Here is a 27,777-nt window from a genome sequence, read left to right as displayed (position 1 = left end):
ATTTTCCATTTTTTTTTTTATAATTTTGTTTTTGGTTGAAGTCGAGGAAAAACAATATTTTTTTCAGAGACGACATCAAAGCCCAATGGTCAAACTGTGGATTTAGGGCTTTTCTTTGGAAGAGGGAAATCAGAGTTCCGCTTTGGGCCTTTGCAATTAGACTGCTTCATTTTTTAGCGTGCTGTTCACGTTCCTCGATATCGCGTTGCGACGAAAATCTCCCATGTCAAAATCATGTAAGTATTCATTTTTACTTTCTATTTTCCATTTTCTTTTTATAATTTTTCTGCTGAAGAGGGTTCCAGTTTCCACCTTTATATATTTTTCTCCTACAATTCGCTCCCTCGAAACTCTCTTTTTTCCTCCGCAACAATTTTCTGGGCTGATCACTTCTTTGCTTTTTCTCGGTGATTTACCCTCCCGCCAAACACTCCTCAATCCCCTGCTCCTTGACTCTAAATCCTTGCGATCGCTTAAAATTCTGTCTCTCCTCATACCGATCTCTCTCTTTCTTTCTCTCTTCACTCATTCACTGGTACGTTAACCGATCAATTCACATACTCTTTCGTGGATATTATTTTTGTTTTTGTTTTTAAATTCAATAACATGCCTTGATCCCATATCACGTGACTCAAAGCCCTAATATTTAATTCGTTTTATTTATTTACTATTATTTTTATATTGAATTTAATTGTTACTCTATGTGGAAGCTTTGTAAAAAATGGACTAGAAAGTTGGAATTCGAATTTTACATTCGGTGAAGAATGAAAAATGGCCAAAACTAAGTTCAATGGTTATATTGTGGCTTAGTAGAAGAAAGTTTTAGAGAAGGCGTTTATTTTTGCTGCTAATGGAGAGACGAAGGTTCGAAAAGTTAATTTTTTGGATATGTAGACAGAGTTAAGAGGACTCTGTTCTTCTGCGATCTTTCATTATCATTGTTATTGAGTTTTGATTTGGTTAGCCTTTTCTTGTAATTAAAATTTAGATATTTGCTACCTGCCTTTGGATCTTAATGTTGATTTGTAGGTTTAACTATTTTGTTGTTTTGCTGTGAAATATATTGCTATAGGACGATTAGTCAATCAATTAATGAATTATTATTCTATATGGTTGGTATTTAGTTGTACAAATTTTGCTTGCTGGCATTGGTGGCATAAGTTGTCTGCTGTTTTATAGATGGTTAGAGTGCTTGATTTCAGAGTTGGACGTGGATGTTACAATCAGAACTCAGTCCTCCATGCTCTCTGGAATGGATGTGCTCTCTGTATGAATTTAGTTTAGGATATTTCTGTATTTGATCTTTGGATTTGGTTATCATTCCGGAACTGGTAAGCATGGCTATAAAGTTATTGCATTTGTCTCTAGGTTTACCACAATGGAGATGCAGGACATGCATGTATATTTTTGGAGTGAGATAATGATAGATGACACATCTTGACTTGTTATTTTAAAGATTTTTGAAGCAGGCAGATGCATATCACTCTATTGTTTTGATTCTTCCGGATGTTTGGTTGCATTGCTAACATGTGAGCACCTAGTGATGTCTGCTAGAGGCACATGATAATATGATAATATTTAGACACTTTTTTTTTTTTTTTCTGGGTGGACGGCCGGGAGTGGGAGTGTTGGAGGGTAGCATCAATTTAAAACATTGTCCCGGGTTCCAGATTCAGTAAAATGACCTAGATACAGAATAAAATCCGCTCTTTTGAATAATAAGTGGTTACTATTATCCTGGTTATTTAACCATTCTTCTAAGTCATTTACTGGCTACTAAATAGATTTCTTGTAGTATTATTCTTTCCTGAATCATTGTCTAGTAGTGTAATTCAATAACAAGTAAGTCATGTAATTTAAGCTGTTTTCATGATCTTAATTTCTTCTCTTTCCTCCCTTTTAGTTGCAGTGGCATCTCTGAGTTAGTGGTTGTGCTCTGTTTGTGTGCATAAATGTCAGTTGCAAAACTCAAGGCTGCCAATTCTGCAGATGTAATGAAATCAGAGGAGCCAAATGATTCTTTGGACACTTTCATCAGACAAGCTATTGGAAAAGAACCTTTTCTTTCCTTCTCAAGGGCTGCGGACAGCCCATTCCAATGGATTCAATTGCTCCATGCCTTAGATCAACAAGGTACTTCAAAATTATTTGACGTTTCAAATCATTGTCCAGGAAAATACCATATTTAATGCTATATATATCTTGATTTTCTTCCCTATATCTCTGACAGATCACCCTGGATGGCCTTTGCTAACTCCTTTGAAGGTGCAGATGCAAAAGTGTGATAAGTGTTTGCGAGAATTTTGTTCACCCATTAACTATAGAAGGCATATACGTGTGCACCATAGGTTGAAAAAACTTGATAAGGTTCTCACTGTCTTCAAAATGTGATTAGTCTATTATGTTGATTTTTTTTTTTGGAGTATCTCCCACAATTTCTTTTTCTTCTGATGCTTCTTTAAGATCCTAGCCTCTTGGAAATTTGAGATTTGCCTTTCCTTGGCTACTTTTGATGTTTTTGTTACATCTCTTATGACTCCTCTAAAATATGTTGTTTTACATATTTTAGGATTCTGCTAAAAATAGGGATCTATTAGCGGCATTTTGGGACAAGGTATTTATCTCTCTTTCCCTTTCCTCTCTTGCTTATTTGTTTTAGGTTATCCTCTTTCTCTGGTTTTTGTCGTTCTCATTGGTATTATTTACAGCTGTCAGAGGAGGAGGTGAAGGAAATCATATCCTTCAAGGATGTGTCATTGGAGGTAATTGTTTAATTTTTCTCAGCTGCTTAATCATTGTCGTCATTTAGTAATATTCAAGTGACATCTGGATCTGGTTTACACATTGTTCATATATAACTTGTTACTGTTGTAGCATTATCTTCTATGGAAATGGTTATTTCTTGCTAGGATAAACAAGCACGTATTGGATGGATTATTGTTTTTGTTTGTTCTTGTCTCCTTAAACAATTCCTTCCTTTCTATCTATACCTTCTAGGAAGTTCCGGGATCTTCAGTTATAAAATCATTGACAACACTTGTAAAGAGACCGGGGTTTTTGCCACAAGTTTGCTTGAGGGCAGGTTCTGCCCTTCTGGTAAGGAACATATTTTCTTGTTCATTAAATGTTGTCTTATAGTTCTGAAAGCATGCTAATACATTCTTATGCTGTGGATGTTGTATATCCTAATTCTTTGCAGGATATTGTCCAAGCTAGACCTTCAAGGTTTCCTATATCTTCACAGGAATTATTTAGTATCCTTGATGATGCAAGTGAAAGGACTTTCCTTTGTGGTACAGCTGTGTCAATGCAAAAATACATTTTTGATGGGGAAGCTGGAAAGATTGGTCTTGAAACCAAAAACTTGGTTGCTTGTACCTGCTTCTTGGTGGAACAGAAACTGGTACCTTTTTTCTTTTCTTTTCTTTCAAGGGTTGATTTACTTAAAGTTTTCATGCGCACACTTACGAATAATTTGGTGGGCAAGTATATTATGTTTAATCCTTAATCTTCAAGACAAGCAAATCTTCAAGACAAGCAATAGCATAGTGGGATATGTGTGAACATGAATTCATCAGCTTTGTATATTTTTCTCTTTATCGTTTCATGATCAAATTTGTCTTTATTTTATGTTCAGGTTAAAGCATGGCTTGCTGACAAGGATGCTGAAGCATTGAGGTGCCAGAAGTTGCTAGTGGAGGAGGAAGAAGCTGCCCAGAAGAGGTTCATATCACTAATTTTCCATATCTAACAAAGTTATTTTTAAAATTGTCACATTTGACTTGTGCAGAAAGGTTGGACCATTTGCAAATCCTATCCTTCCCCTTTTTCTCTAGAAAGAGTTTCTCTCATTGTGTCAAAACTTGTCAGACTATAATAAGGGAAAGTAATTCCCTATGAATTGTCTTTGAGTAATTATGTCTAGGAGGAAAAAGATCATAAAAGTATCTTGAGCAATTTCTTCTTTTTCACGAGCTTTAGAGTAAGCCACACCATGTGGTATAATTCCTAATTTGCTTCCAAAAGATGTAATGCAGAAAACGTTTCCTCCTCAACTAATTCAAAAGAAATAAAAAAAAAATTCAAGAAGAATATATTGCTATAAAATACTTTCTGTATTTCTTGAAAAGAAATGAATCATTATAATATGAAGGCGAAAAAGTGCTGGATGAACTTTTGAAATTTTAGAAACCATTTTTCTATTTCAGCAATCAACATCTTTAGAGAAACATGCACTGGAGGAGAAAAATGTTAGCATTTGTCATGCCAGTTCTAGACTTCTAAAGTTTAATCTTGGGCTTTTTAGTTCCTAGATACTAGCTTATCATGTGATAGGGTTTGACAGTGGTAACAGGTAGGTCCTAACTCCTAAGTCCAGTTTTATTGATCAATGTCTTGCATGTTGTATTTCAGAAACAGTTCTTCAACATCTTATATAATGCGAAATCAAAGAAACTTTTACTAGCTCATTTATTTCCTGATACTCCACTGTAGGCAAGTTGAGCTTGTCGAAAGAAAGAGGCAGAAAAAGCTTCGGCAGAAGGAACAGAAAGCCAAGGAACAAAGACATGGGGAGATGGAAGAAGGTAAGGAGAACATGGATGATTCATTGGAGGTTAACAGTCCTGCTGAAACATCCAGCTCTTTAGCTGCTTTTGATTGTGATGGACAAAATCCGGTCATGTCAACAGATCAAGTTCTCCCATCCGAAGAACCCATTCATTTTTCCAACCCTGAGGAGGATGCAGATGACGAAATTCAGATGGGGTTTAGCAATGGATATTGTGATCCAGGAACTAGTCAGAATGTTGCAAGACGAATAGAGCAAGTTGGTGGATATCGGCATATTGGTGTTACTCGATGGCAGATTCCACCTAAATCACAGAGAGGGGCACTTAATGGTTTCCATTCCAGTCAGAATTCTCATGGATTTAAGTTTGGAGGCATGAACAAACATGGAACAAACAGGGAAAGGGCTGCTGCAATAGGTACTAGTAATAAAATTTGGAGCCGAAAACCTAAAGCAGTAAATGATGGTAAGAGTTTGAAGACTGGAGCAGAGAAACAAGCAGCAAATCAACTGGATCAAAATAAGAACCTTGAGGTTTTAATTGGCTCTATATCTGTCACACTTGGAAATTGTAGCCATCAAGAGGGAAATAATCTAGCTGAAGCCCGTGACAGGAGCCTGGTGGAGTGTCAAATACCAAATAAGAACAAAGTTAAGGAGATGTCCAGCAAACTTGATCCTGTTCAGGGTGTTACAAACCGATCAACCATTAAGTTTTGGAGGCCGGTGAGCCAATATGGAAGCAAAAGTTCACTGCAAATACAAATTGGTGTTAGGGAATTTGAAGTGGAAGCGATTGCTGAAAAGGATGGAGTCCAGGCCTCCTCAGACGAAAGCTGTCTAAGGTCATGTGCTACAGATGGTAGCAATGGTGTAGTAAGCATGAATATTTCAACACTTGAGGAAAGTGTGGAAGCAGGAAGCTTGCAGTTTGACAGCCATGCTGCCAAGGCCTTTCTTGGCCAGAGTAAGTTAGGAGGTTTGATATATATATATATATATATATATATATATAATGTGTGTGTGTGTGTATTAACTATATTGCTATGGTTTCATTTTTACCAAATTAACGTATCTCTGATAAACACTCTGATCGGCTTTGTAGGGTGGAAGGAGGCTATTGCAGGCGAACATGTGACTTTGGTTCTCCCCCCGAACCTTGAGCCTCCAGGGTGCTCAGAGGTTGAACTTGATTCATCAGAAAAGTGGACGGTTAAGGCAGGGGCTTTTGAGGCTTCCACGGGTGGAGTTGCCAAAGGCAAGTTCAGAACGAAGCCTGAAAAGGGTGCAAAAATAAAGTACATTCCGAAACAAAGATCTGCCACCTAAGAGGAGAGATATGGGAATATTTATTGTTGAGATATGCACAGTTTAGCGGATCATCATTATATTCTTAGCGGAGGTTCCAGTTTTACCAGTGGTCTTCTGTCGGAGATTTGAAGAAAGGTTTTTCCGGAAAATGTTTTATAATTCCGTCCTTTTTTCTTAAGGTGGTATAGCAGTTCTACTAGTCCTAAGATATTTCTGTTCTATTTTTTTTTTGGCTTAATTGTCTAAATTTTTGCTGCAATAAATTGGTTCTATCGCAAAGGTCTTTTTTGGGAACCTAAAATATTGAGAGCTTTGACTTTTGGATCTTCTAATTTTTAATGCTCGTGCTCGATGTTTTGATTTATCTGGAACTAATTTGGGTTTGCCAAAAGCCCAATTGCGCTCCTAAAATGTTTTATGCTATCATATCATTAACGCTTTTGAATAATTTTTAGTACTTAATTCTAAGATTGTTGTCCGGACAAATAATTTACGGGCTCAAATTTTGTTTAACTATTTATTAACAAATTTTTAAGAAGTATTAATGTTATGAACATTTATTTCCAAAAATAATTTTGATTTACTTTTACAAAGTGAGATAATAAAGTTATGAAAAATATTTTTAAAAAGTTTGTGAATGTTACAAAGTTAAAATAACTTTGATTTTGATTGTTATACAAAATTTTTGTTTTTAAAAATTTTAATCTAGTAGGTTAAACAACGTCAATCCCTAGGAAAAGAAAGGGCTGGTGTTTTGTTTGAAATTTGCACCCAACAGCCAATATGCCATGCAGCAAGAAACCTCGCACTGCTATCAGAATTTAAAACCAAAAAAAAAAAACACACTCACACAACACTAGTAGAAGACGCGGAATCGAATCCAAAGGTGTTGAACGTGGCTCCCAACATTTGAACATCCAGTGTCGACCGCCAAACAAAATTCACTACCCCTCTTTTCTTCCTTAAATAACTTCCATTTCTCGCAAGCTTATTTTGGTAAAGTAGATCATGATTAAATACAAAACCAAGCCAATTTTAGAGATCAGTGATTAGGTTGATAGTTTTAAATTAAAAAGAAAAACCCAATTATCAAGCCTACGTGGCAGAAATGGGCCGCATGTGGCAGCAGGAGCTCGGCCCACCAACATACCCGTCTTCTGAATTTACAAGAGAGGACGGGATATACTAGCATCAGAAACCCTGGGGATATTTTCGTCAACCTGATTTACAACGGCTCTCTGGCCAAAAGGCAACCGTTGGGAAGACTAAAAAAGTACTCACAAATTTATTTAACTCTGCTTATCTCTCCCTCATCGGTGTCAGTATATGAACTCATCGGTGTCAGTACTTACAACTCTCGCTCGAACATCTCCAACAAAAGGCTTCTTTCCTCTCTCATTTCTCTAATTTTCTGTCTCTAAGTTTTTTTATTTGATTTTTTTGTTTATCATTTTTCAATTTGATTTGAATTTTGCAGGTTCTGGGTTGGTACTTGGTATAGATATAATTTTTTGGATTTTACTCAACTTTTTCTTGCATTTTGTTTGTTCATTGTTTTTACTTCTCTTTATTATTTGTTTCTTTTGTTTTCTTGGGTACTTGACATTATGGATGCAGGATCTTTGAATTCTTTTTCAAACTTGAAGGGGCAATCTAGATGCCCACTTCAGGAACAGCTTCTCCAGAGAAGGGATTCTAAAGAAAATGTAAATGTTTCAACTTATTATATAGTATTATATTTAGTTTTAATGATTTCAAATCTGGATTTTCTTGTTCTTGATTTGATTTTGGAAAACAGCTTTGATAATATGAATGGTTTGATACTTTGGTTTATGATTTGATAAATTGGCTTTTGTAATTTATGATTTGATAAATTAGCTTTTGTAACGACATTCAAATTGAATGCTTTCTTGGTACTGGCAGATGGACAGATTCATACCAAACCGTTCGGCAATGGACTTTGAGTATGCACATTACATGCTGACCGAAGGAAGGAAGATCAAGGAGAACCAGACAGTGTGCTCGCCTGCCAGGGAAGCCTACAGGAAGCAGCTGGCTGAGACCTTGAACATGAATAGGACCCGCATCTTGGCTTTCAAGAACAAGCCACCAACACCTGTTGAACTCTTCCCTTCCGAGCACTCAAGTTCTTCTGTTCACCCTACCAAATCCGCAAAGTCCCGAAGACACATTCCCCTGGTAAGCAGAGCATGTTATGTGCTACTTGACTAGTTCAGACATTAAATATTGGTTCTACAGTGGCTAAATATGTTCATTTGATCCTCCAGAGTTCTGAGAGAACATTGGATGCTCCTGACCTTGTGGACGACTTTTACCTGAATTTATTGGATTGGGGCAACAGCAATGTTCTAGCAATAGCACTTGGAAACGCTGTGTATTTATGGGATGCTTTAGATAGTTCTACCTCAGAACTTGTTACCGTTGATGATGAAAATGGCCAAGTAACTAGTGTGAGTTGGGCTCCTGATGGTCGGCATATTGCCATTGGCTTGAACAATTCTGAAGTACAGTTATGGGATTCTGCTTCCAACCGACTGGTTTGTTGTTACACACATCTCTAAAATTTTTGCAACTTCTTCTGTTTCATTTTTCCCTCATTTATAGCTAAAAACATTGCCGGTATGTTATTATTTCAATTTCCTCTCTGACACAATCTTTACCTTTGTTCCTGCAGCTGCGTACTCTGAGAGGTTGTCACAGATCAAGAGTGGGTTCGATGGCATGGAACAATCACATTCTTACAACAGGAGGAATGGATGGTCAGATAGTTAACAATGATATAAGAATTAGATCTCATGTTGTTGAAACCTACAGAGGACACCAGCAAGAGGTTTGCGGACTGAGATGGTCAGCTTCTGGACAACAACTAGCCAGTGGAGGCAACGATAATCTTGTTCACATATGGGACAGGTCCCTGGCATCTTCAAATTCCCCAACCCAATGGCTACACAGATTGGAGGATCATACTTCTGCAGTCAAAGCCCTTGCCTGGTGCCCTTTCCAGAGCAATTTGCTGGCCTCTGGTGGAGGTGGAGGTGATCGGACCATAAAGTTTTGGAACACACATACAGGTGCATGCTTGAATTCAGTGGATACTGGCTCTCAGGTTTGCGCTTTGCTGTGGAACAAGAATGAAAGGGAGCTCCTGAGCTCTCATGGATTTACTCAGAATCAATTAATTCTTTGGAAATATCCATCAATAGTAAAGATGGCAGAGCTAACTGGTCATACATCTAGAGTACTTTACATGGCTCAAAGCCCAGATGGTTGCACGGTGGCATCAGCTGCAGGGGATGAGACACTAAGATTCTGGAATGTTTTTGGGGTCCCAGAAATGTCTAAACCTGCTCCAAAAGTGAACCCAGAGCCATTTTCTCAGTTGAACCTTATCCAGTGATAAAGAAGAAGACTAGGAGATGGTGTTGGATGGCCCCCTTGAGTTCTAACCCGAACTCAGCTGGGTGTTCCAGTTCTAGTTCCTTCAAAACCATGTTCATACTTTTTGAAAAAGATTATATACTCAGTGTTTTTTGCCCAAACTAAATCTGCCTTATTGGTTCATGTTTTGTTTTGAGCAGGTGATGTGGGGATTTTAGTTTTCTATCAAGATTCACTTCATCCGGAGCAATTGCAACAGTGGGTGCTTTGTCCAGCCTTTGTTTAGGTGGCTTTTGTGTTTTTTTTAATCTTTTCTTTTATCCAGCCCAGAATTATATTATGTGCAAAGTTAGTTTGAGGTGTTTGGAGATATACTTTCTGACAGTTTTCATCCCATACTTTCAAATGCATAGTGAAATTGTTTCCCCACCTTCTTCCGTGGATGTAGGCTTAAAAGCAGCCGAACCAAGTATAGTTTTTTGTGTTGGTTTTTTTTTTTACATTTTAATCTTCATTCAGATAGGGTAAAATTTTCATAAAAACCCGCATTAAACGATCTCTTGGATCACACTGTTTAACGGTTATTTTTTTCTCTTATTCAGTCTTACACACAAACGGACTTTGACATTTTACAAAATTACAACATTTTCATTCAAAATATGTTGATGCCAGAAGCACACAGAATTGGCAGATGCAGGACCTTTGAATTAGATTTCTTCAATTTACATGCAAATCAATTACCATTCAGCTGTGGCATGTATCATCACGATTGAAGGTACAACTGAGTCAGACCTAACCATATAAGCCCAACTCAGTTCTTCCCTATAATCTTAAAATACTTCTTGCAGCCAAGACTTTGCCCATACTCAAGTAATACTCAAGATATTAGGCAACAAACTTTTGATCAACGCAGTTCAGTCAAGCATTAGTTGATTTACACACTCAACACTGTACAGATTCATGCCGCATCATATTTATAACCACTTACCACAGCAAAATTCTTATTTGATAGGAATAGGTTAACCTAAATGAATGGCCTATTGAACATCTAACTTAAATCAATTTTGTCGATAGCTCAATCAATCACAGAGCATTGAGCCTGAACTCCGATCCCAGTTACCGCACTTCCCTGCATTTCAACCTTATTCCTCAAACTTCTGTTCTGGTTCCTTTTTTGAATGATTTGCTTCCCTAGAAGTTAACATGATAAATGCAAATCCATCCCATAAGACCCAATAAGCCTTCAAAATTGCATTTAGATAATAACACTGGTCTGGCTGCATGGAGAGCTGGGACTTAGATCTAGGGATGGGCTCATCGTTACATGATCCTTCATAAGCTGTCGAGAAACACAATCAGCCAATATAGACCGCCCATTGTAAGATTCCACCTGAACCGATTTTCCAATTCCTAAAACATCATTTTCTGATGGCACCAGCTTAAAATATGTGAGACCCTGATTGCAATCCTCGAAAAATGTCAGGATTTGTATCGTGATAAGAGGAGCCACTGACATAAAGACCATTTGAGGGCTTTGGCATGCTTCCAAAACCCTCTTGCAAGTAAGTTGATTGTTTCAGATAACCAAAAGGTATGGCACCACTGCCACCTGTCAAAGGTGTAGATGAGCCTGAAGTGGTCCGCGGGCTAGATATGGGAGAAGGAGATACTCTTCCCTTCAGATGTTGTGGTGACCTTGAATGCAAAAGAGGGCTTCCTATGGGTGATACAGGGCAAGATATATTCCTTGGAATATTGATGTCACTGCATATCAGGGAACTGAAATGAGACCCATAAGCATACAGTGTTGATAATTATCCATTTTACTGTCTGTATTCGTGTGTGTGTGTGTGTGTGTGTGTGTGTGCACGCGCTCGCGCGCACGTGTGTGATAGAGAGAGACCTAGAATGCAGTTTCAAAACTCTGGATGAATGAACTGCAAGTTGCTCTGAATCCAAGGAGGAATAATTCCTTTCTTGCCGAATGACCTGAAACGTCAGTGAGCCAGAGCAACAGTAAAGATTGGTAAGATGTGAAAATTCATGAATTAAACATGCATACAAACTCAGGCCACAAAGACAAACAAGCATAACAAACCACATAAAAATCTGCATCAAGACAAAGCTGAAATATAAAAATCAAATGAGAGAGTAAGCAGTAGGTAAACTGGTCTCTGCCACTGGACAATCATTAGAGTTGTACATAACTAAGATTAGAGCAGAGACAGTAGCATTGCTTGCACAAATACTAATCTCAAAACATTTTCTATCGAGTTAATAATAAGCATGTTTGTAGCACACTAGCACCAATGCAGTCATTTTCATTCTCTAAGCCTTACCGGAACAACTTACTCAGAATTTTAGGGAACTCGGAGATGTTCTGCTTATAGGCCCCTTTTACCGTTGCAACTTATCTATCATAAGAGTTTCAAAACTTTATCCTTAACAAATTCACCATGCTGATTGTATGAAGCTTGAAAACAAATTGACTATTTTATCCTACACTTTTCTCTATTGTGAGCCAAAATTCCAACGAGAATAAGTACTCAAATACCAAAATTCCATAGGGGGGTATTGGGGGACCAAATGCAGATCAGATAACAATTTTCAGCTCGTTTCATGCTCATTGGTCGTTTAGTTACAGCTGCAGGAGGGTAGTAAAGGTCCATATTATAACCTGCTAACTTAGGCATGGCAAGACCTAGTAATTTTTTGTTTTTTCTTTGGTTTGCCCACTCTGCACCACTCTCCCCCTACCTTAAAAAATGAGAAAGAAGAAAAAGTGCACTTAAAAAGTCAAAATCAATACATGCCTTTAGTTTCTCATCAGCTAATCATGGAGCTCTAGGACATGAAGTAATGAAAAGTAATGAAAAATTATCATTCAGAACAAATTATTCAAGTTAAATAAAGGAGAGGATAATCTCCACTGCATTATCATTTAAGCATGGAAATTAAAACAAGGATGATGTGGATTATTTAACATGTATAGAGAAATTGATTTCATTGCCTAAATGAACTGCTGAAGGTAATGAATGCAACAATATAGGGCATGCTCACAACCTAATTACAAATTGCATAAAGCAATATGAGTAAGAAAAATACCAGAGCTTTCACCCCATTTATAATAGCAGGGGTTGGATCTGAAGGCTCAGGATCAGGAATAGGCCTGTCCAAAGGTGCAGCATATTTTACAAACGGGTAATCTAAAAGCTGAGCTGCTGTAGGACGATGTAGTGGGTTGCGTTGCAAACACTGCCGCACAAAATCTTTTCCTTCATCTGAGAGGTAATCTGGAATGGGTGGAAGTTCCTTGCTATTCCCAATCTTGAACGTAGCAGCAACCTGACATGCATATATCACACAGTAAGTAGAAATAAAATGGGTACACAGAAGCTTGTCCTAAAAAACTACTATCATAGATACAATTCAACAGCTTCTAACTTTAAAGTGTCTATCTTGCTATTGTTATAACTGACCCCTTCATACTGACTCCAAGGAGGTTTTGTTGTTGCCATTTCCAAAACAGTGCATCCAAGACTCCATATATCCACAGCAAGGTTGCAATAGTTTGAGTTCCTTATAACCTGGGCAAATGATAGAGCAGAAAACTGAGATACATTACAAAGAAGAATTTACAATTGAAGAAAGCTCAAACCAGATAAACCGTGTCTATTCCCCTAAAGTGATGGACTTGTAAGAACTTGAAATAAACCTTAAAACCAAAGAGAAAAATAAGTCTGACCTCAGGTGCTAGCCAGTAAGGGCTTCCTTTAAACGAAAGTGGACATGACTGCCCTGCAATCTGCAAAGCACACGTTATATAAGCAGGAAATAACCTTGTGGAAAAAAGTCTAATCATAGAATAATAATGTGACATTAAATAAGTCAAAATTTAATCTTCACAAGGTTGGACTAACTCCAATTAGTCTGATTGAGTTTATTTAGAACAAAAATCGATCATGCCTACACTTACATGCTTTGCCATCCCAAAGTCTGCCAACTTAACACGACCATTAGGTTCTACCAGTATGCTTGCTCCTTTAATTCCTCTGTACAAGAAATATAGGACAGGAAGATGAACAGTATTTCCCTTGATGCAAATATAAATAGACAGCTGTCATGAAGTTATAGTTCTAACATATCAGATAAGGAATAGTTGAATAGATAACATAACTCACCTATGGACAGTAGACTTGGAATGTAGGTAGGCAAGCCCAGACAAGATCTGTTGAGTATAACTGCGAATTGCTGGTTCACCAAGTTGCCCATACTCTTGGAGAAGTTTATAAATAGACCCGCCAGATACATACTCAAGGTATATGTAAAGTCTGTTATCTACCTGCTCAGGAATTTATTCCAAAGTTCTGTAAGTGAAGCATAATAATCATTTGCCTTTAGCCTTTTCTTTCATTTTTATTTTCTGAGAAATTGCTTATCAAGTTATAGTTTTTTTGTAGTTAGGAAGTCAAGAGACCATAAATATAGTTCCCAAAAGCTTCTTTAACATTATATGATTAACTATTTCTCAATATATAAAGAACAACTCTTTTAGATAGAATCCTTTGGTCAATGGAACTTTTAAATATCTTGATAGCAATTTTAAACAACCAAAAGGACTAGATGTCAAGACAATTAAACAGCTTGTCATAACCAAAAAGACTAGATGTCAAGACCAATAAAACAAATTTGTCATACATAGGACAAACCTTTTCAGACCCATAGTATTGCACAATGTTTGGATGTCGTAAGCAGCTCAATAAAGCAATTTCCTGTCAGATCAATGAGAATATGAATTTCTTTCATAGGCATTTTTTCTTTTGGCATCATCAGGACAGGCCAAAACTTCTTAATCTGATGGAGAAACAGCTTACCTGCATCAACTGTTTAGTGCTTTCCTTTAACTTGGCATCATCTGCAAATAACGTAACCTCCTTCATTGCACACATCTCACCACTTTCACTGACGAAGACAGAAAATAAAATCAGATATAAAGAAAACCAATCACTGACAATTTTTTTTGGATAACTGAACTACTGAAATATTTCAAAAGAGCAGACAAGAAGAAATCCTCACATGCACACTAGTTTAATCAATCATGTAAGATATTGCAAGAAGCACATGCAATTGATAAAGCAAAATAAACAGTGAAACATCAGTCTCCATTACCCAGCTCAAGTTGGACTAGCGTAAGGCATAAACCAAATACATGTCAATTTCTCAGCCTAAAAGACCTAAGAAATTAAATTAAACAACTATGTCTTTGGAGTATTATACCTGTTAAAACCAACATAAACATGACCAAATGTGCCTCTACCCAGAAGCTTTCCTTTTTTCCACTGTGACCCTGGGTTTACAGGATTCTCTGTCCTTCCTGGACTTCGTGGCACAGAGGGAGATGGTGCTGCTGAATTTGAGTGAGAGAAAAGAGAAGAATTGGAAACTGTTACAGGAGGAAGGGGTAACCTGTGGCTTTGTTGTTTCCCATCATCATGCCAGCTAGTAAGTGACTCAGTGGCTGTGCCTGCTGATCTAGGATGAATAGGAGTGACAGCACCACTATGAATTCTGGAACTGGGACCAGCACTGGTCATCCTGGGACTTGGTATTGGAGAATACTCAGGGCTGCCCCTACTTTGTTGCCAAAATAACTGTCCTGACGTAACTCCGACCACTGAATTATGACCAGAATTGTGACCTGCACCAGGACTGGAACAATGGCCAGATCCAAGCAAAGTGACATCAGTATAACTCTTTCCTGCCAAGAAAGGAGAATTCATTACTTGCTCTGTGCCAAAAACTCTCATTGGGCTTCTAGAAGGACTTGACATGGAGCTGTCTGGAGTGCTGCAGAAAGCACCATGATTTGGAATCTGGAGATTTGGCACATGATTGCTTAAAGGTCTCCTTTTAGGTGATTTTGGGGAAATAGTATTGTCAAACGATATTTTAGCCTGTTTTTTTGCCTCTCTTGAGTTACCTTCGCTGACTGTTGAGGATTGATCATTGAGCATCAAACTTCAGATAAAAAATAAGTAAAAATTTGTCAGGGACGAGTTTTTAGCAAACAAATTACAGAAGATAATCGGAAGTAAAATGTAAAACACTACAATATCATGTTTGTACAAGAATAAATCCTCATTGCAAGCACTATGGTTAACATGAAACGGGCAGGCTCACCTGGAAGGGCTATTTGCAGCAGTTCTAGTCCCATTGTCAAAATCAATTGCTTGGGGACTACGATAATGCAAGTCAGTGGGATCATCACTTTCAGCAGAGCCCTCACTGGAAACTGAAGCAGTAACATAATCTCCGTCTAAGTCATTAGGATTTGGCCTATGACATATGCATCCAGGTCTTGGAAGAGGCAGAAATAAAGATGATTTGGAGCCTTTTTCTGGCCTTTCTTTTGTTGATATGCCAATTCCAGAATCTGTACGACCCACAATTGCAGGGTGCAGATCAGGAAGTGGAAGCGGTTGAGCATAAGGCCTTTCAGTAAAACTTTGAAAACTAGAAACCTGTTTAGAAGGTGAAGGAGACCTTGATTCTGCTTGGAAAGATCCCTTTTCTGAAACTGTGTCACTGCAACGTCTTCTTGATACCCCTGATCTACTTTTTGGTTTACCTTCAGATGGAATCTTAAATTTCCGGTGTAAGCTATCAATGAAACTTTCCTTGCTTGTTTTCTTCTTTACTTCTTTGGATGACGACTTTCCCCACCATGAAGGCATGTTTCCAATTTCTAAGACCTACAGTACTAGTTGGCAAGTTTTTCTAAAGCTAATAAATTTCCAAATATCATACTAAAACTCTAGAGCTCAAGACAATACAGGATTCAGTTCTTTAATCCAACGGTTGATTCACAATAGAGAAGCTTTGGAAAAGTCTGGGTTGTGAGCTGGAATCCTATGAGCTTCACAACTAACACCAAATGCTAGAATCTGCAGACAAGAAAAAGAACGGAGGAGGGACCAGATGCTTAGTTTTCCTCAACACTTTATATACCATGCTCAACAACCAGCAATATCACAGTCATACTCCATACCATACACAAATTAACTACTTTAAGTACTTAAAGACTGGAAAACATAACATTGCAATTTTTTTTTAGGCAAACAAGTGCATCTGTTTATGTTAATGCATGTTTGTCTAACTTCTAGACCAATAGTTTTAATCACATGGATTGGAACGACAATATATACAAAAGCATGCTACAAGGAAACCACAGTATGCCAAATTTCTTAACTAGAGGAAGGGACTTCATGGCGTGCATACCACTCAAAATTTAGAACAGACATTGCCATAACTCATAAAGCTGAAACCAGCCTTCTTAAATCTCAAGTCTCTACTGCCTTCTGCCTTCTGCTTTAGGGGATTTCCCTTTTAGGTCCCCAAACTACCAGGTTATCACTGATTCACTGTACTTCATTGAAAACCCCCAAAGAGGACAGCACTTGACTTCACCAATATAAAAAAATCACATCTTTTTCTATAACCATAAACTAACCCAAATTCAGTCCCTAAAAAATCAAACATCTCTTAAAATCCATATTACAACCGAAAAAACACATAATTTTGAATCTCAAACTTTTTATTGTTTAGACCATGAAATAATACTTACTTTATTTTCCCTCACAAATTTTCTCCGAAACCTAACAAAAAGTTACGATCTCAAAAATGGTAAAAAACGTAAGTTCAAGCCAAAAGATCTACATACAAACTCCAAGAAAATACAACAAACTCCAACGAACGCCTAAACTAACTGAAAAACAATAACTAACAAAAATTGTTCAACATCAAACGAAACAAAAGGTAACTTACTTCACACGCTTGGAGCTACAATCTGAGCTCCAACACACCGATAAATTGACGAAAATCGAGCGAGAAGTTGCTTTAAGTCATCCAATATATCGCCAGCAAAGAAGCAAAAACCAGAACAAAATTATAAAAAGACAAAAAAAAACTAGAAACCACAACTGAAAGAGAGATATTTAAAAGATGTTAATTTGTTTTCTTTTTCTTTTAGCTTTTGATAAATTGTTAGAGTCTGTTAAGAGAGGACGTAGAGAAAGATTGATAGTAATGGAGAGGGAAAGAACGAGAGAGAGAGAGAGAGAGGCTGTGTCAGACATTGAGTTGTCTGAACGTTGATTTTAGAATATTATTAAAAAAATTAATATTATTAATCATAATGATAAAATAATAAAAAGTAGGAACAGCAGTAAAATTTCCACGTACGGTCATTTTTATATTCTCCTTCCGATTAGCATTTGATTCGGCCTTTTAACTTTTCTTTTTGTCAAAATGATTTTGATTTTTGAAAAATAAATTACAAATCTTCCGCTACTTCATTCTTTACTTGAAATATATGTATAATCTCTAACAATTTTTTTTGACAATTGTATTAAAAATTATTTCAACAATAATTATTTTTTATAAAACCTTAAAATCAAATTTAAATTCATAAATTATAAAATTTAATGTTAAATTCAAGCAATTCGTTTTTCAAATTATAAAATGTCAATTGGAATTATTTTTATCACTAAACTTTATATTAGAAAAAGAAAAAGACGACTTGATTTAATATTTTGTCGGTGGAAAAATAAATTTACAGGGGTTGAAATAATTTTGATTCGCAAGGTCAAATTTTTTTTATTTTTAATTTTAGTATATAATAGTATTTGTTAATCTGCTTCTTTCCGCCACGAAACTGTAGTGACGATGGATGGATTCGGTAACAAATAAAATTCAAGGACTTCAATTGTCGACCTGTCTGTCTGCAATTAAGCTTTTGACAATGGGCTCCAAGTCAATTTAAACCGACTCAAATCATATGATTTTGGTCCTTTTTTCTATGATTCTTCTGACAAGACATTTACATAACTAATCAGAAATCATAGCCTACGTAAGTCTTCAACTCTCTTTCCATCTCTGGCCAAAAAAAAAAATCTCTCTTTCCATCAAAGGAAGTTAGTTAATGTTTTCATATCCAACTTGAAGAATTGATGGAACTTTAAAACATCCTAATGCTAATAGTACTAATTTATGGTTATTTGCTTTCATTTATTTAGATAAAATTTTTTATCTGAGCATTAAATTCAATAACTGGTACATGTATTTCATGCTTAAATGTTAATTAAATTTTTCCAAATAAAAAAAATTGAGTAAAAAATGATGCATGAGGTATTCAAATTGAAAATTTATCATAACTAATGACATCTTGATTTAAAATCTTATCACGAAAAGGAAACTTAACATAATATTTGTATACAATTATAAGCTTCTTTTTAATTGAAAAATTTTTGAGGACATAAATATTAGTACTTCACTTGTAAACAAGATTAAAACATTTAGATGCATGGCACTTAAAATTGAAGAAGAAAACATGAGGAAAGGGAAAAGAAAGTGAGAAAGAGAGTGTTATAATTTGATGAGGCATGGCAGATGGAGAAATTCAGGGAGGCTTTGGAAATGAAAGAAGAAGGTTGGCAAAGCAGTGAATGGGGAGATGCATGTGGGAAAAGGCTTGGGATAGGAGGAAAAGATGGGGTCCTTTGGAATTTAAGCCCCATCACCAGTGCACGTGGCATGACCCCACAATTGCCTTCTTTCTTTCCTTTTTGCTTTATCAATTACTATCAATCATTATGTCTTGTAGGCAACTTGGCATAGGTACATCTCCCCGTTGCTCACCCATCTCTTTGCATTTGTCCTGTCGTTACCTTGCTCTATCATATGTTTCATGAGGGTTGCTACATGCTAAGGCCGCCAAGCGTTACATCCGGAACGTGGGTCCTGCTCCGACGGCTCTGATTTTATATTAAATTTGTATATGTAACTTTTTATTTTGTAAAAAATAAGATCTTAAATTAAAAATCGAAAATATCTTATAGTAATACAAAAAAGGGACTTTTGCAAATTCTTCTCCTTCACTTAAGCGAGCTGTAAAGCTCATGCCGAGACAGTCGAGGCGTTAAAACTTAAAAAAGAGATGGACTGCATGAATTAGTCCTTTTAGAAAAAACCACAAATCTTTTGTCCTTACCCCCTTTATACTTCCCCCAGCTTCCCCAAATTTCTGGTAAAGGATCTATGACTATTTGAACTTTGGGATCAGCCACAGTCACTTCCTGGGATCCAATTGGGGCCAGATCAGGTGATACCAGGCCGAAGTCCATGTTATGCAAGAAGGAATTTCCTAAGCCAACCACAAAAAATTTGTCATCTAATCATTGATTTAATGAGAACCATACAACCGGAAATGCATATGTTCTATTATGCTTCAATAAAGAACAATTGATCATACCCTGAAATGCTCTGTGATTAAGTATTGTTTGCCATGATCTTATCAGTATCAAGCCAATGGCAGTGACTAAAAGAGTGGAAGGGACTCCGAATTTGAGATGGTTCCAAAAGATTAAAATGTACCCCAGATTTGGAACACGGCAAGTGTGATGGTCTTAGAGAAAAACTATGAATTCAACGACGGCTGTGTATTAAAATTGGTTTTCAGGTATAAATGTTCACAAAATCTTAAATTTGTGAAAGTAGAAGAAACTTGTAACTCAATGTGCATCTCATAAGTTAATTTAAATTGTGATATTTGATATTAGAGTCGATTATAAAAATATTTATGATATTTTATCAAAGGCATTGAATACTTGTTAGAGTGAAATGATATTATAATTCTAGAGAAAAATCGTAAAACTCGTATCAATTGTATAGTAAAATTGATTTTAAAATACAAATATTCACGTAACTTTCAACTATGAAACACTTTATACGAGATAAAATTGTAAAACCCAATAAATCAAAACAAATAATATCGTGTATACCCTAACAGCTGCAGGACTGCGCACACACAATTAAGTTGGCAGCAGATCCCAATAATGAGCCGTTTCCAGCCACAGTACTGACATAAAGCTAAAATGAGCCATGCCTTCTTCTCAAAGGCTGTTGAAATCAATGCTGCTGATGCTCTGCCATCCTTGCCCCAAGCAAGAGAACTGAGACAAGGAAAATATGCTGGGATTAAGCTACACGATCCCCCTCATATTTACATGGTTTAAATGATGTCACCTATGGTGTCAATATTAATTCAAGACAAACAAAAGCTTCATCATAAGGACAAAGAATTAAGGCCAGTATGCTTCCACTATAGATATCACACACACACATTCAAGACAAAAATGCGAAAGAATTTAAGTCAGAGATGATATTCAAGAAGTTTAAGTCCAGTGGCAACTGAGAATCTATAAATTAACTAATTGACAGATTAACTGAGGCATCCTGCCTTGTCCCAGAGACCTGATCCAAATGAACACCAAAGCAGATGTTCAATACTTGAACAAAATTTCAAGCATCTAGTCTAGGAATGAAAGTTCTGTTATTGTTTCTAATGTCTGTAGTTTTGTACTGTAGTTTAACTTTAACTTGCAATTATCTGCACTTTCTGTTTATTTGGTGAAAGGAAAGAATGAAAATATTGAGAGCTTGACATAGTAATATCCAACCCAGGGAGTGATCCTTGAGAGCTAGATGATGCCAAAAATGACATTGTGGCTGAAAACCAGTGAGAACTCACACTATCCTCAGTAAAGAATTCTGCTGCTGAATCTTCTTCATCTTTCTGAGCAGATGACCAGTTCCAATACATGAATATAAGAAGAAAAGCATTGACAACAACTCCTAGTACAGTCGCAGGGAGAATTCCGGATAAGAGTTCCCTGAAAGAAATCCCATTCTCCGTGGCTATAACCAAATTTTAGAGGTTACCAATAGCCAATAAGAGTTGCTGTAGATCCATTATTAGTATTTGAGGCAAAGGCAAGTAGAAAGTTTGAGACAGGAGATTATTCTGCCTTGCAATTTTCAACACAAATTCAGTCAAAACCATACAAGATGTGTAATTGGTGAACAAAGCACTTGCAATGGCAGAAATTAAGCAGATTCTGCATATTAAGTCCCTTGCTCCTCACTCTTCCATGTGAGCCACCTACATAAGTACTTAAATCATCTGCTTTTTCAAGATATCCACTGACAACCATATTACCAATAAGTGTGATTACCTGGATGACAGGGTCGTGTGCCAAAGCGTGCTGTGAGCTATAGGGGGAGGATTTTGGATATCTCTGGGGTGTGTGGGCAACCGTGTTGACTGGAATTCAGAGTTCATTTGGACTAAGAAGACTCTCAAGGGCAAAGCATTGATCACTGTTTTACTAAGACTGGCCTGGAGTGCTGTAATATATTTCACTTGGAGGGATAGAATTAACAGATACTTTGGCAAAGGCTCCAGTTTCTACATCAATGCTGTAGTCACCAAGGAAATTAGAATTTTTTTTGAAGAGTTGATATTACCAATGACTCTAAATTATAGTAAAATATTTAAGTGATGTTTGATACATAAGATTATTGATAGGATAATAATTATCTTATATTATTTTTGATTTGTATCTAAAGAAAAAGAGATGGATTGCAAAGAGAATTAATATTCTCATAATATAGAATTATTTAATCTTCTTCAAGTAAAGAGGATTATTTTTAACTCATATGATTAAGCTTACATGTTCAATTATATCCTTAAAAATTATATCAATAATTTAAATTATATAAACTTTGATAAAAGATATTGATAAATAAATATATTATCTTATTTTAATTTTTGTGTATATCAAATACAAAATAAAATGACATTATTTAATTTAATTTTATTTATAATATCATCTTATTATATCTTATAATATTTTGTGTATCAAATATAATCTTAATGTAATATCTTAATTTAAAAAATTTGTACCTAAATTATGATATATACTATTCCTTTTTATTTGGTCAATATAATATGTTTCAATGATACATATACATACCCTTTCTTTTAACCCGCAGGTTATCCAATGAGATGTGGCATAAGGCTTTGGTAATTGGAATAAGGAATTCAATTGGGCTATAACAAACCTTAGAGGACAGCCCCGATCACTTTGTCAGCACTGGGGAGTACATAATTTTTTCCTGTAATCTGCAGTTGTAAATACTGTAGCAGGCCATTCCCGCTTCTTTGGATGGTGAATGGAATTGAACCTTTGAAAACTATTTACTTCGTTCAAAACGACAGTTCTCTTACTATTCTTGAAGTTTTTTTTTTTTACACTGGATAGAAGTTAGGGATACTAAGATTTGAACTTTCATCTTATATATCTTCCTAAGTTTTTTTTAATCATTAAATCAAAGAGCTGAAAACAAAGTTCTATTAGTCTTGTGGTCCTGTGATGTAAAGTTTAGCCATAAATTTTGTAGTTTGTTGATGAGCTGTGATTTTGAATCATATAACAAGAAAAGAAAAAAAAAAAAGGAAACTTTGCTTTTTGATTAAAATAAAAGGGAAAATTTTCCAAATAAGGGTGTAAAAGTAAAATGAATTTGTAATATGAACGGCAGGAGGCACCGTTTGACCCGACCCCAAATGTAGTAAACTGATAGCTGAAGTATAGGGCCATTTATAACCATAACAAGCCGAATCAACCCAATTCTAATTTGTTGTCTTTTCTTTTTTATTTATTTTTCAAAAAAATTTTAGGACATTTTTTCTAATTTTAAGAAGAAGAGTCTTGAAACTTTGGAGTGAACTCCTTAAAATGTGAAGTTTGGATTCACTCGCAAAAATTCAAGTTCCGAGTTAACAAAACCCAATCTACTATAATGCTAGAAAACATCAAATTTGAAGCATTTCTCAGATGCTGAAAAACAGTAGAGCAGAAGTGAGTCCCAAAAATCCCCTATTGATCTTATGATTTGTGAAGAAGAACAGTTCATTCCTGTTGGACGCAGCCTATTCCATCTTTTCTGCCAGTCGTTTTGTTAGGATAAGTGGGCGGGACAGCGGACCTAGACATTAGCCTTGGCTGTTACCTAACCAACGTTGTTCTGCTTATCCTTAGCCAGCATAGAAAATGCCGGCATCAATTACAAATGGGCATCATTTTTTGGTCAACCAAAAAACTTCACTCTCTTTACCGATCTATATGCCCTACAAAGATTTGTCTATCAAAATCATATCAACTCATCAACTGCTACTGCACCGAACTGGTTTTTCCGACTTGAATGCTATGCCAATGCAAGATATTAACCATATAAATCATCAAATGAACTGCAGGTTACTACCATGACGAAAAAAATCATCCTTCTTATTATTACATGTTTAAAAGAAAATAATAGCAATCCTATCACAACACTATATGTGAATATTATTCATTTTTTTGGTATAACATCAGGTAAAGAAATATTAAAAGAATGCCCTATCAGTACCCACACTGTTGATCCCTATGAACTATTCCCTCATTGGATCATCTTTCATGTCATAAGGAATAAAGACTCTTCTGACCTCTTTAGTCCAACACCATCTAATTATACCAGACTGTTGAAGCTGTGACTCTGAGTAGGTACAATCTTCAGATCAAACAACCGAAAGGCTAGTGGTTTAGTATCGCAAATCTATGCATCGAGGTGAAACTAAGTTGCATAGTTTCAAAATCAGCTGACCTATGGCTGTAACATAGGGAAGAAAGTCCAGTTACCAGGCCTAGCTTCCTTTCCAGCAACATTTTCGTTGGCCCACCACTCGGACCTGATGGTGGGTTTATCAGAAGCTTCTCTTTTTGTGTTGTCAAAGATGAACTCTTTAATTGAACCAAGAGTAACGGAACGATGCTTTTGATAACAATGCTCCTCTTGAGCTTCTCCTGAAGCTTTTTCAACTGTTTCATTGGAAGTTTCCCTAATAAACAACTCACAAGAACTTTCTTGATCCTTTATTGTTAGATCTCTTTCTATCCTGCCCGCTGCCACCAAGTCCTTTGGATATTCTGACATGGTTCTACTTGATACCAGTGACTTGCTTTCGAGACAGCGTGCAATATCTTCGCCACTCAACTCAAAAGAGACTCTGTGATCAACTATAATTTCATCAATTTTAGGTTCAATTGCTGGGTTAGCAAGCAATGCTACCTCAGAAATCTGACTCTCCACAAGAAAACCTTCTCGTGAGGCAGGACCCAAACCATCAGGAGTCAATGATCCCGAACCCAACCTTGAATCCAAGCCCATACCATCTGGAGTCACACATTCAGAACCCAGTCTTGAACCTTGCCCCAGTCCGTCAGGCGTCAATGATCCAGAACCCAACCTTGAACCCCATTTGCGAGTAGTAAAATGTTCAAAGCCTAAGACTTTGGGAGCCTCCCCCATGCGGAACTCAAGGATTGGACGTCTATCAGGGAAAGGAGAGGATGTGCCAGAATTTGAGATTGCAGACCCAGGTGATATGAGATTACCCCCAGGGCTGCCAGGGTATATTTGATAAGACTGAAATTCATAATGGGATAATCCAAATTTCTGATTGATCCCACTGTTTCTCCGAGCATGCTCCAATGAAGATGTCAGTAATTGAGCAAATGGTACTTCAGGGGATGAAGGTGTAGTCAATTGAACAGATTCAGGAGGGGGTGTAAAAGGAGCAGTGGATGGTTCAGTTGTCCAGGCAGAGAACACCGGTGGTGTTACTAACTGGGTTTCATGTGCATAAGGGCCTATGGCAAAAATGGATGCAGGTCCACGGGGTGAGTAGGCATTAGCCGAAAGAGAAGTTAGGGATAGCAATCCAGCTGGTGACTGGATAGCAGAAGGAGGATCGGATTGGAGGAATGATGCAGGAGATGAGGGAGGGGCAATAAAGGGCATTACAATGCCAGTTGAATTACTCACATTTTGAGCAGTTGAGACTGCAACTCCAGCCACCACTGGTTCAGGGACAAGGACAGCATGGCCAATTCGCTTACTGTTTCTGTGAGATCCAAAACACCAGTAAAGACTCCAGCAGCTTCCCCATCTTTTCTTCTGTAGTTAAATGAAAGAGTGTGAATCAGTATTCCCTACAGAAAACAAGTTTTTCATCCTCAAGTATTCTATATAAGGAAGCAAGCACTCGAGGTACATTGATTTGAACTCTCAGCCGCTAGAATAAGATGGGGGCAAAGGATTAAATGAAGTGCAAGATGAACATAATCTTCAGTCTCTACACCTCACCTCCCCTCAAGGAATGTATTACAGCAGTCATGAATAATTTGATTTGAAAATTAAAAACCACCCAATGTTAAGCATTGGCTCTTATGCTGCTTAGTGCAGAATCTTTGGAGGATACCTGTGCCACACACTTTATCAACACAAAAAATTTGAAGTCTAGAAATAAACATATAGTTTAAAAGAAAAGGGAGAGTGCACTTCACATCTAATGGCATCTATCTAGACTCTAAAATAGCATTTTCCTCCGTCTGTTACAGAAAGACGATAATAAGTACATCAGGATGATTAATTCTGCATCAAAAGTTAATAAAATTTTCTCTGCTTGGAACAATATCTTACAATTGCAATATGTTTATTAAACTGCAGTTTTTCATATTGCTTGGCTAATTCGCATGTACAATGTGGTATACATGAAAAAGAGTTCAATCGCACTAGCACAAGATTCAGATGAAAGCAGCAGAAACAAGTCTCAACATGTGCACGTATGTGTTTTATGACAGCATTGACCATTTAAATCAAAGCCAAAATTGTTGTAAAAAATGCAAGGAGAGCAAGCAGTTAATGTGACTAATTACTGTTTTAGAATTCTAATGAAGATTACACATTAGACGGCAAATTGCACTCTTTTTAAGAATTACTTTTAATGCAAGAATACCAGACTGCAAATTTCATTCTTCCCAGAAGATGTTCCATAGGCATCTCATTCAAATGGGAAATAGAACAAAAAGAAAAACCGTAAACCATTCATATAAAATGACCAATTAAGCTCCATTTCTTTTAAATTGTGTTAACCAAATCTCCTTATTTTTCAACCATAACCTAATATCATTTAAAAAAATTTGCTGTAATTCACTCTAGCCTAATATCAGAGAATTTTTCAACAAAAGACACTAGAATGAATAGAAAGCTGCCCCACCTAGCCAACGCATTTAGGAATTGCAGAAAACTGACCAAATAATCAAACTACAGAAAAATTTTACATTTTTTACTTAAAAATAAATAAATGCCTAAACTTTCTAAAATCAAGTCTCGCTTTAAAAGTATATATAAACTATCAAGCGATTTTTGTATTTTTTTTTTCTAATTTGAATTCTGATGTTAAGATTTTTCCTTTTTTATCTTATGTTTGTATGAAAACCCAAAAAGTAAAACCGGAACCTTGACTGAGCCTAGCTCAGCTAACTGACTCTGCTAAGACTAAAACAAATTAAAACTCAACATCCGAATTTCAACTCTGTTTACTTTTCCCTCAGTTTCTCGGCAACCAAGCAGAGAAAAAGAAAAAGCAACAAAGTTCAATACTGATAACAATCAAGAAATGGAATTTCAGACTTTTCAACATAAAAAAAGCAAGCAAAGAACAAAATTTCCAAGACTCCACTTTCCGCTCTGTCCTTTTCTCTGTCCCCTACAGATTCTCAATTCAAAACAGAGCTTAAGTAATCTCAAAATTCCAAATTTTCCAGTAATTTTCCCGGTAACCAATCAGAAAACAAACAAATAAAAAGACCGCGTTTAAAAATGGCAAAAGAAAATTTTAGAAATAATACTAATAAAAGTGGATGTTAAAATTCATATTATATAATACATACATATGCTCAAAAAAAATTAATATACATACATAAATATATACCTTAACGGTGGTAGGCTGGACCCTTGACTCAGCGGAGACGATGGCTGTGGCAGCGGCGTTGACGGTCTCGACGCTGTCGTTTACGCTTCTCATCTTCGATTTCTAAGCTTAAAACGATGTGTTAATAACATCAGCTTCATGTAACTTTGAATCTGTTCTAGCTCTCAACGATTTGAAGACAAAGGGAGTGAAATAAAAGAAATTAAAAATTTTACAAGCTGAAAATGTGAGTTTTTTTTTTTTAAATCAATACATATAGATTCCTAAATCAGCTCTGTATTTCTTTTTTTTTTTCTGCCTTCTCCACCGGTTCAGATTCAGTTCCCCCTTCAGTCGTTATCCTCCAGTTTTCATCCATTTTGCACCGAGTTATTGCCACGTCATCTTAAAAATGATTGGGACCCACTGCTTTTTTTTTTTCATTTCAACCTGTATTTTGTTTTCTTTTTCGAATGAAAAATTTTCTATTTTGTTTCAATTTGTAATTTATGGACTCATGTGGAAAGTTCATGAACCAATTACTCTTTCCTTACCAAAATATTTCTCATTTATTAATTTTCACGATATTTAAAAAAATTTTTAACTTTAATATATTTAATATTAAATTTTAAAAATTTTTATAAAATTAAAATTTTATAATTTTTAATGTTAAAAATAAATAATTTTAAAATATAAAAAAATAAAAATTTTAGATGTTAAAAAAATAAAATATAATTTTAAAACATTTAAAAAAATAAAAAAGAGAGTACAAAAGGAATATATCATTCATTTATTCTATTTTTTA

At 36.2% G+C, this 27,777-nt stretch overlaps 3 protein-coding genes and 2 pseudogenes across 10 annotated transcripts; 2 read left to right on the top strand and 3 right to left on the bottom strand.

Annotated features, from left to right (window-relative positions):
• Positions 1–346: 346 nt before the first annotated feature.
• LOC111309872 (uncharacterized) lies at positions 347–6,182 on the top strand. 5 transcript variants are annotated; one of them, XM_022908904.2, is made up of 11 exons: positions 347–535; positions 1,904–2,133; positions 2,231–2,367; positions 2,570–2,614; positions 2,709–2,762; positions 2,998–3,096; positions 3,200–3,403; positions 3,638–3,723; positions 4,495–4,586; positions 4,692–5,537; positions 5,676–6,182. In XM_022908904.2, the coding sequence occupies exons 2-11, from the start codon at positions 1,953–1,955 to the stop codon at positions 5,897–5,899; spliced, it is 1,968 nt and encodes a 655-aa protein (XP_022764639.2). In that variant the 5' UTR covers positions 347–535; positions 1,904–1,952; the 3' UTR covers positions 5,900–6,182. The 5 variants fall into 5 exon arrangements, with proteins under 5 accessions (XP_022764639.2, XP_022764629.2, XP_022764620.2 ...); XM_022908894.2 differs by having other exon boundaries at positions 1,990–2,133; positions 4,495–5,537; XM_022908885.2 differs by having other exon boundaries at positions 1,910–2,133; positions 4,495–5,537.
• A 996-nt stretch (positions 6,183–7,178) lies between these two features.
• LOC111316411 (cell division cycle 20.2, cofactor of APC complex-like) lies at positions 7,179–9,709 on the top strand. Its single transcript, XM_089765721.1, has 4 exons — positions 7,179–7,587; positions 7,805–8,080; positions 8,170–8,439; positions 8,577–9,709. The coding sequence occupies exons 1-4, from the start codon at positions 7,489–7,491 to the stop codon at positions 9,297–9,299; spliced, it is 1,368 nt and encodes a 455-aa protein (XP_089621847.1). The 5' UTR covers positions 7,179–7,488; the 3' UTR covers positions 9,300–9,709.
• Positions 9,710–10,143: 434 nt separating this feature from the next.
• Positions 10,144–17,431, bottom strand: LOC111309861 (mitogen-activated protein kinase kinase kinase YODA-like; annotated as a pseudogene). Its single transcript, XR_016345113.1, has 12 exons — positions 17,105–17,431; positions 15,461–16,224; positions 14,558–15,298; positions 14,155–14,242; positions 13,990–14,052; positions 13,462–13,622; positions 13,257–13,332; positions 13,026–13,085; positions 12,760–12,867; positions 12,386–12,625; positions 11,184–11,269; positions 10,144–11,044 (listed from the first exon to the last, which is right to left on the bottom strand). The product of XR_016345113.1 is annotated as a mitogen-activated protein kinase kinase kinase YODA-like (transcript).
• A 3,270-nt stretch (positions 17,432–20,701) lies between these two features.
• LOC111302922 (uncharacterized) lies at positions 20,702–23,242 on the bottom strand (annotated as a pseudogene).
• Positions 23,243–23,445: 203 nt separating this feature from the next.
• LOC111309850 (uncharacterized) lies at positions 23,446–27,324 on the bottom strand. Of its 3 annotated transcripts, none has more exons than XM_089765720.1 (2): positions 26,994–27,324; positions 23,446–25,478 (listed from the first exon to the last, which is right to left on the bottom strand). In XM_089765720.1, exon 2 carries the CDS (start codon positions 25,016–25,018, stop codon positions 23,822–23,824), a length of 1,197 nt encoding a protein of 398 aa, XP_089621846.1. In that variant the 5' UTR covers positions 25,019–25,478; positions 26,994–27,324; the 3' UTR covers positions 23,446–23,821. The 3 variants fall into 3 exon arrangements, with proteins under 3 accessions (XP_089621846.1, XP_089621845.1, XP_022764590.2); XM_089765719.1 differs by having other exon boundaries at positions 23,446–25,209; XM_022908855.2 differs by having other exon boundaries at positions 23,446–25,174.
• Positions 27,325–27,777: the final 453 nt, after the last annotated feature.

This window comes from Durio zibethinus, chromosome 9 (genome assembly GCF_047325235.1).
Source record: "Durio zibethinus cultivar Kanyao isolate XHJ-2024 chromosome 9, ASM4732523v1, whole genome shotgun sequence".
In the NCBI taxonomy this organism is placed as follows: Eukaryota; Viridiplantae; Streptophyta; class Magnoliopsida; order Malvales; family Malvaceae; genus Durio; species Durio zibethinus.
Note: the sequence above shows the minus strand (reverse complement) of the source record. Positions and strands in the feature narration are given on the sequence as shown.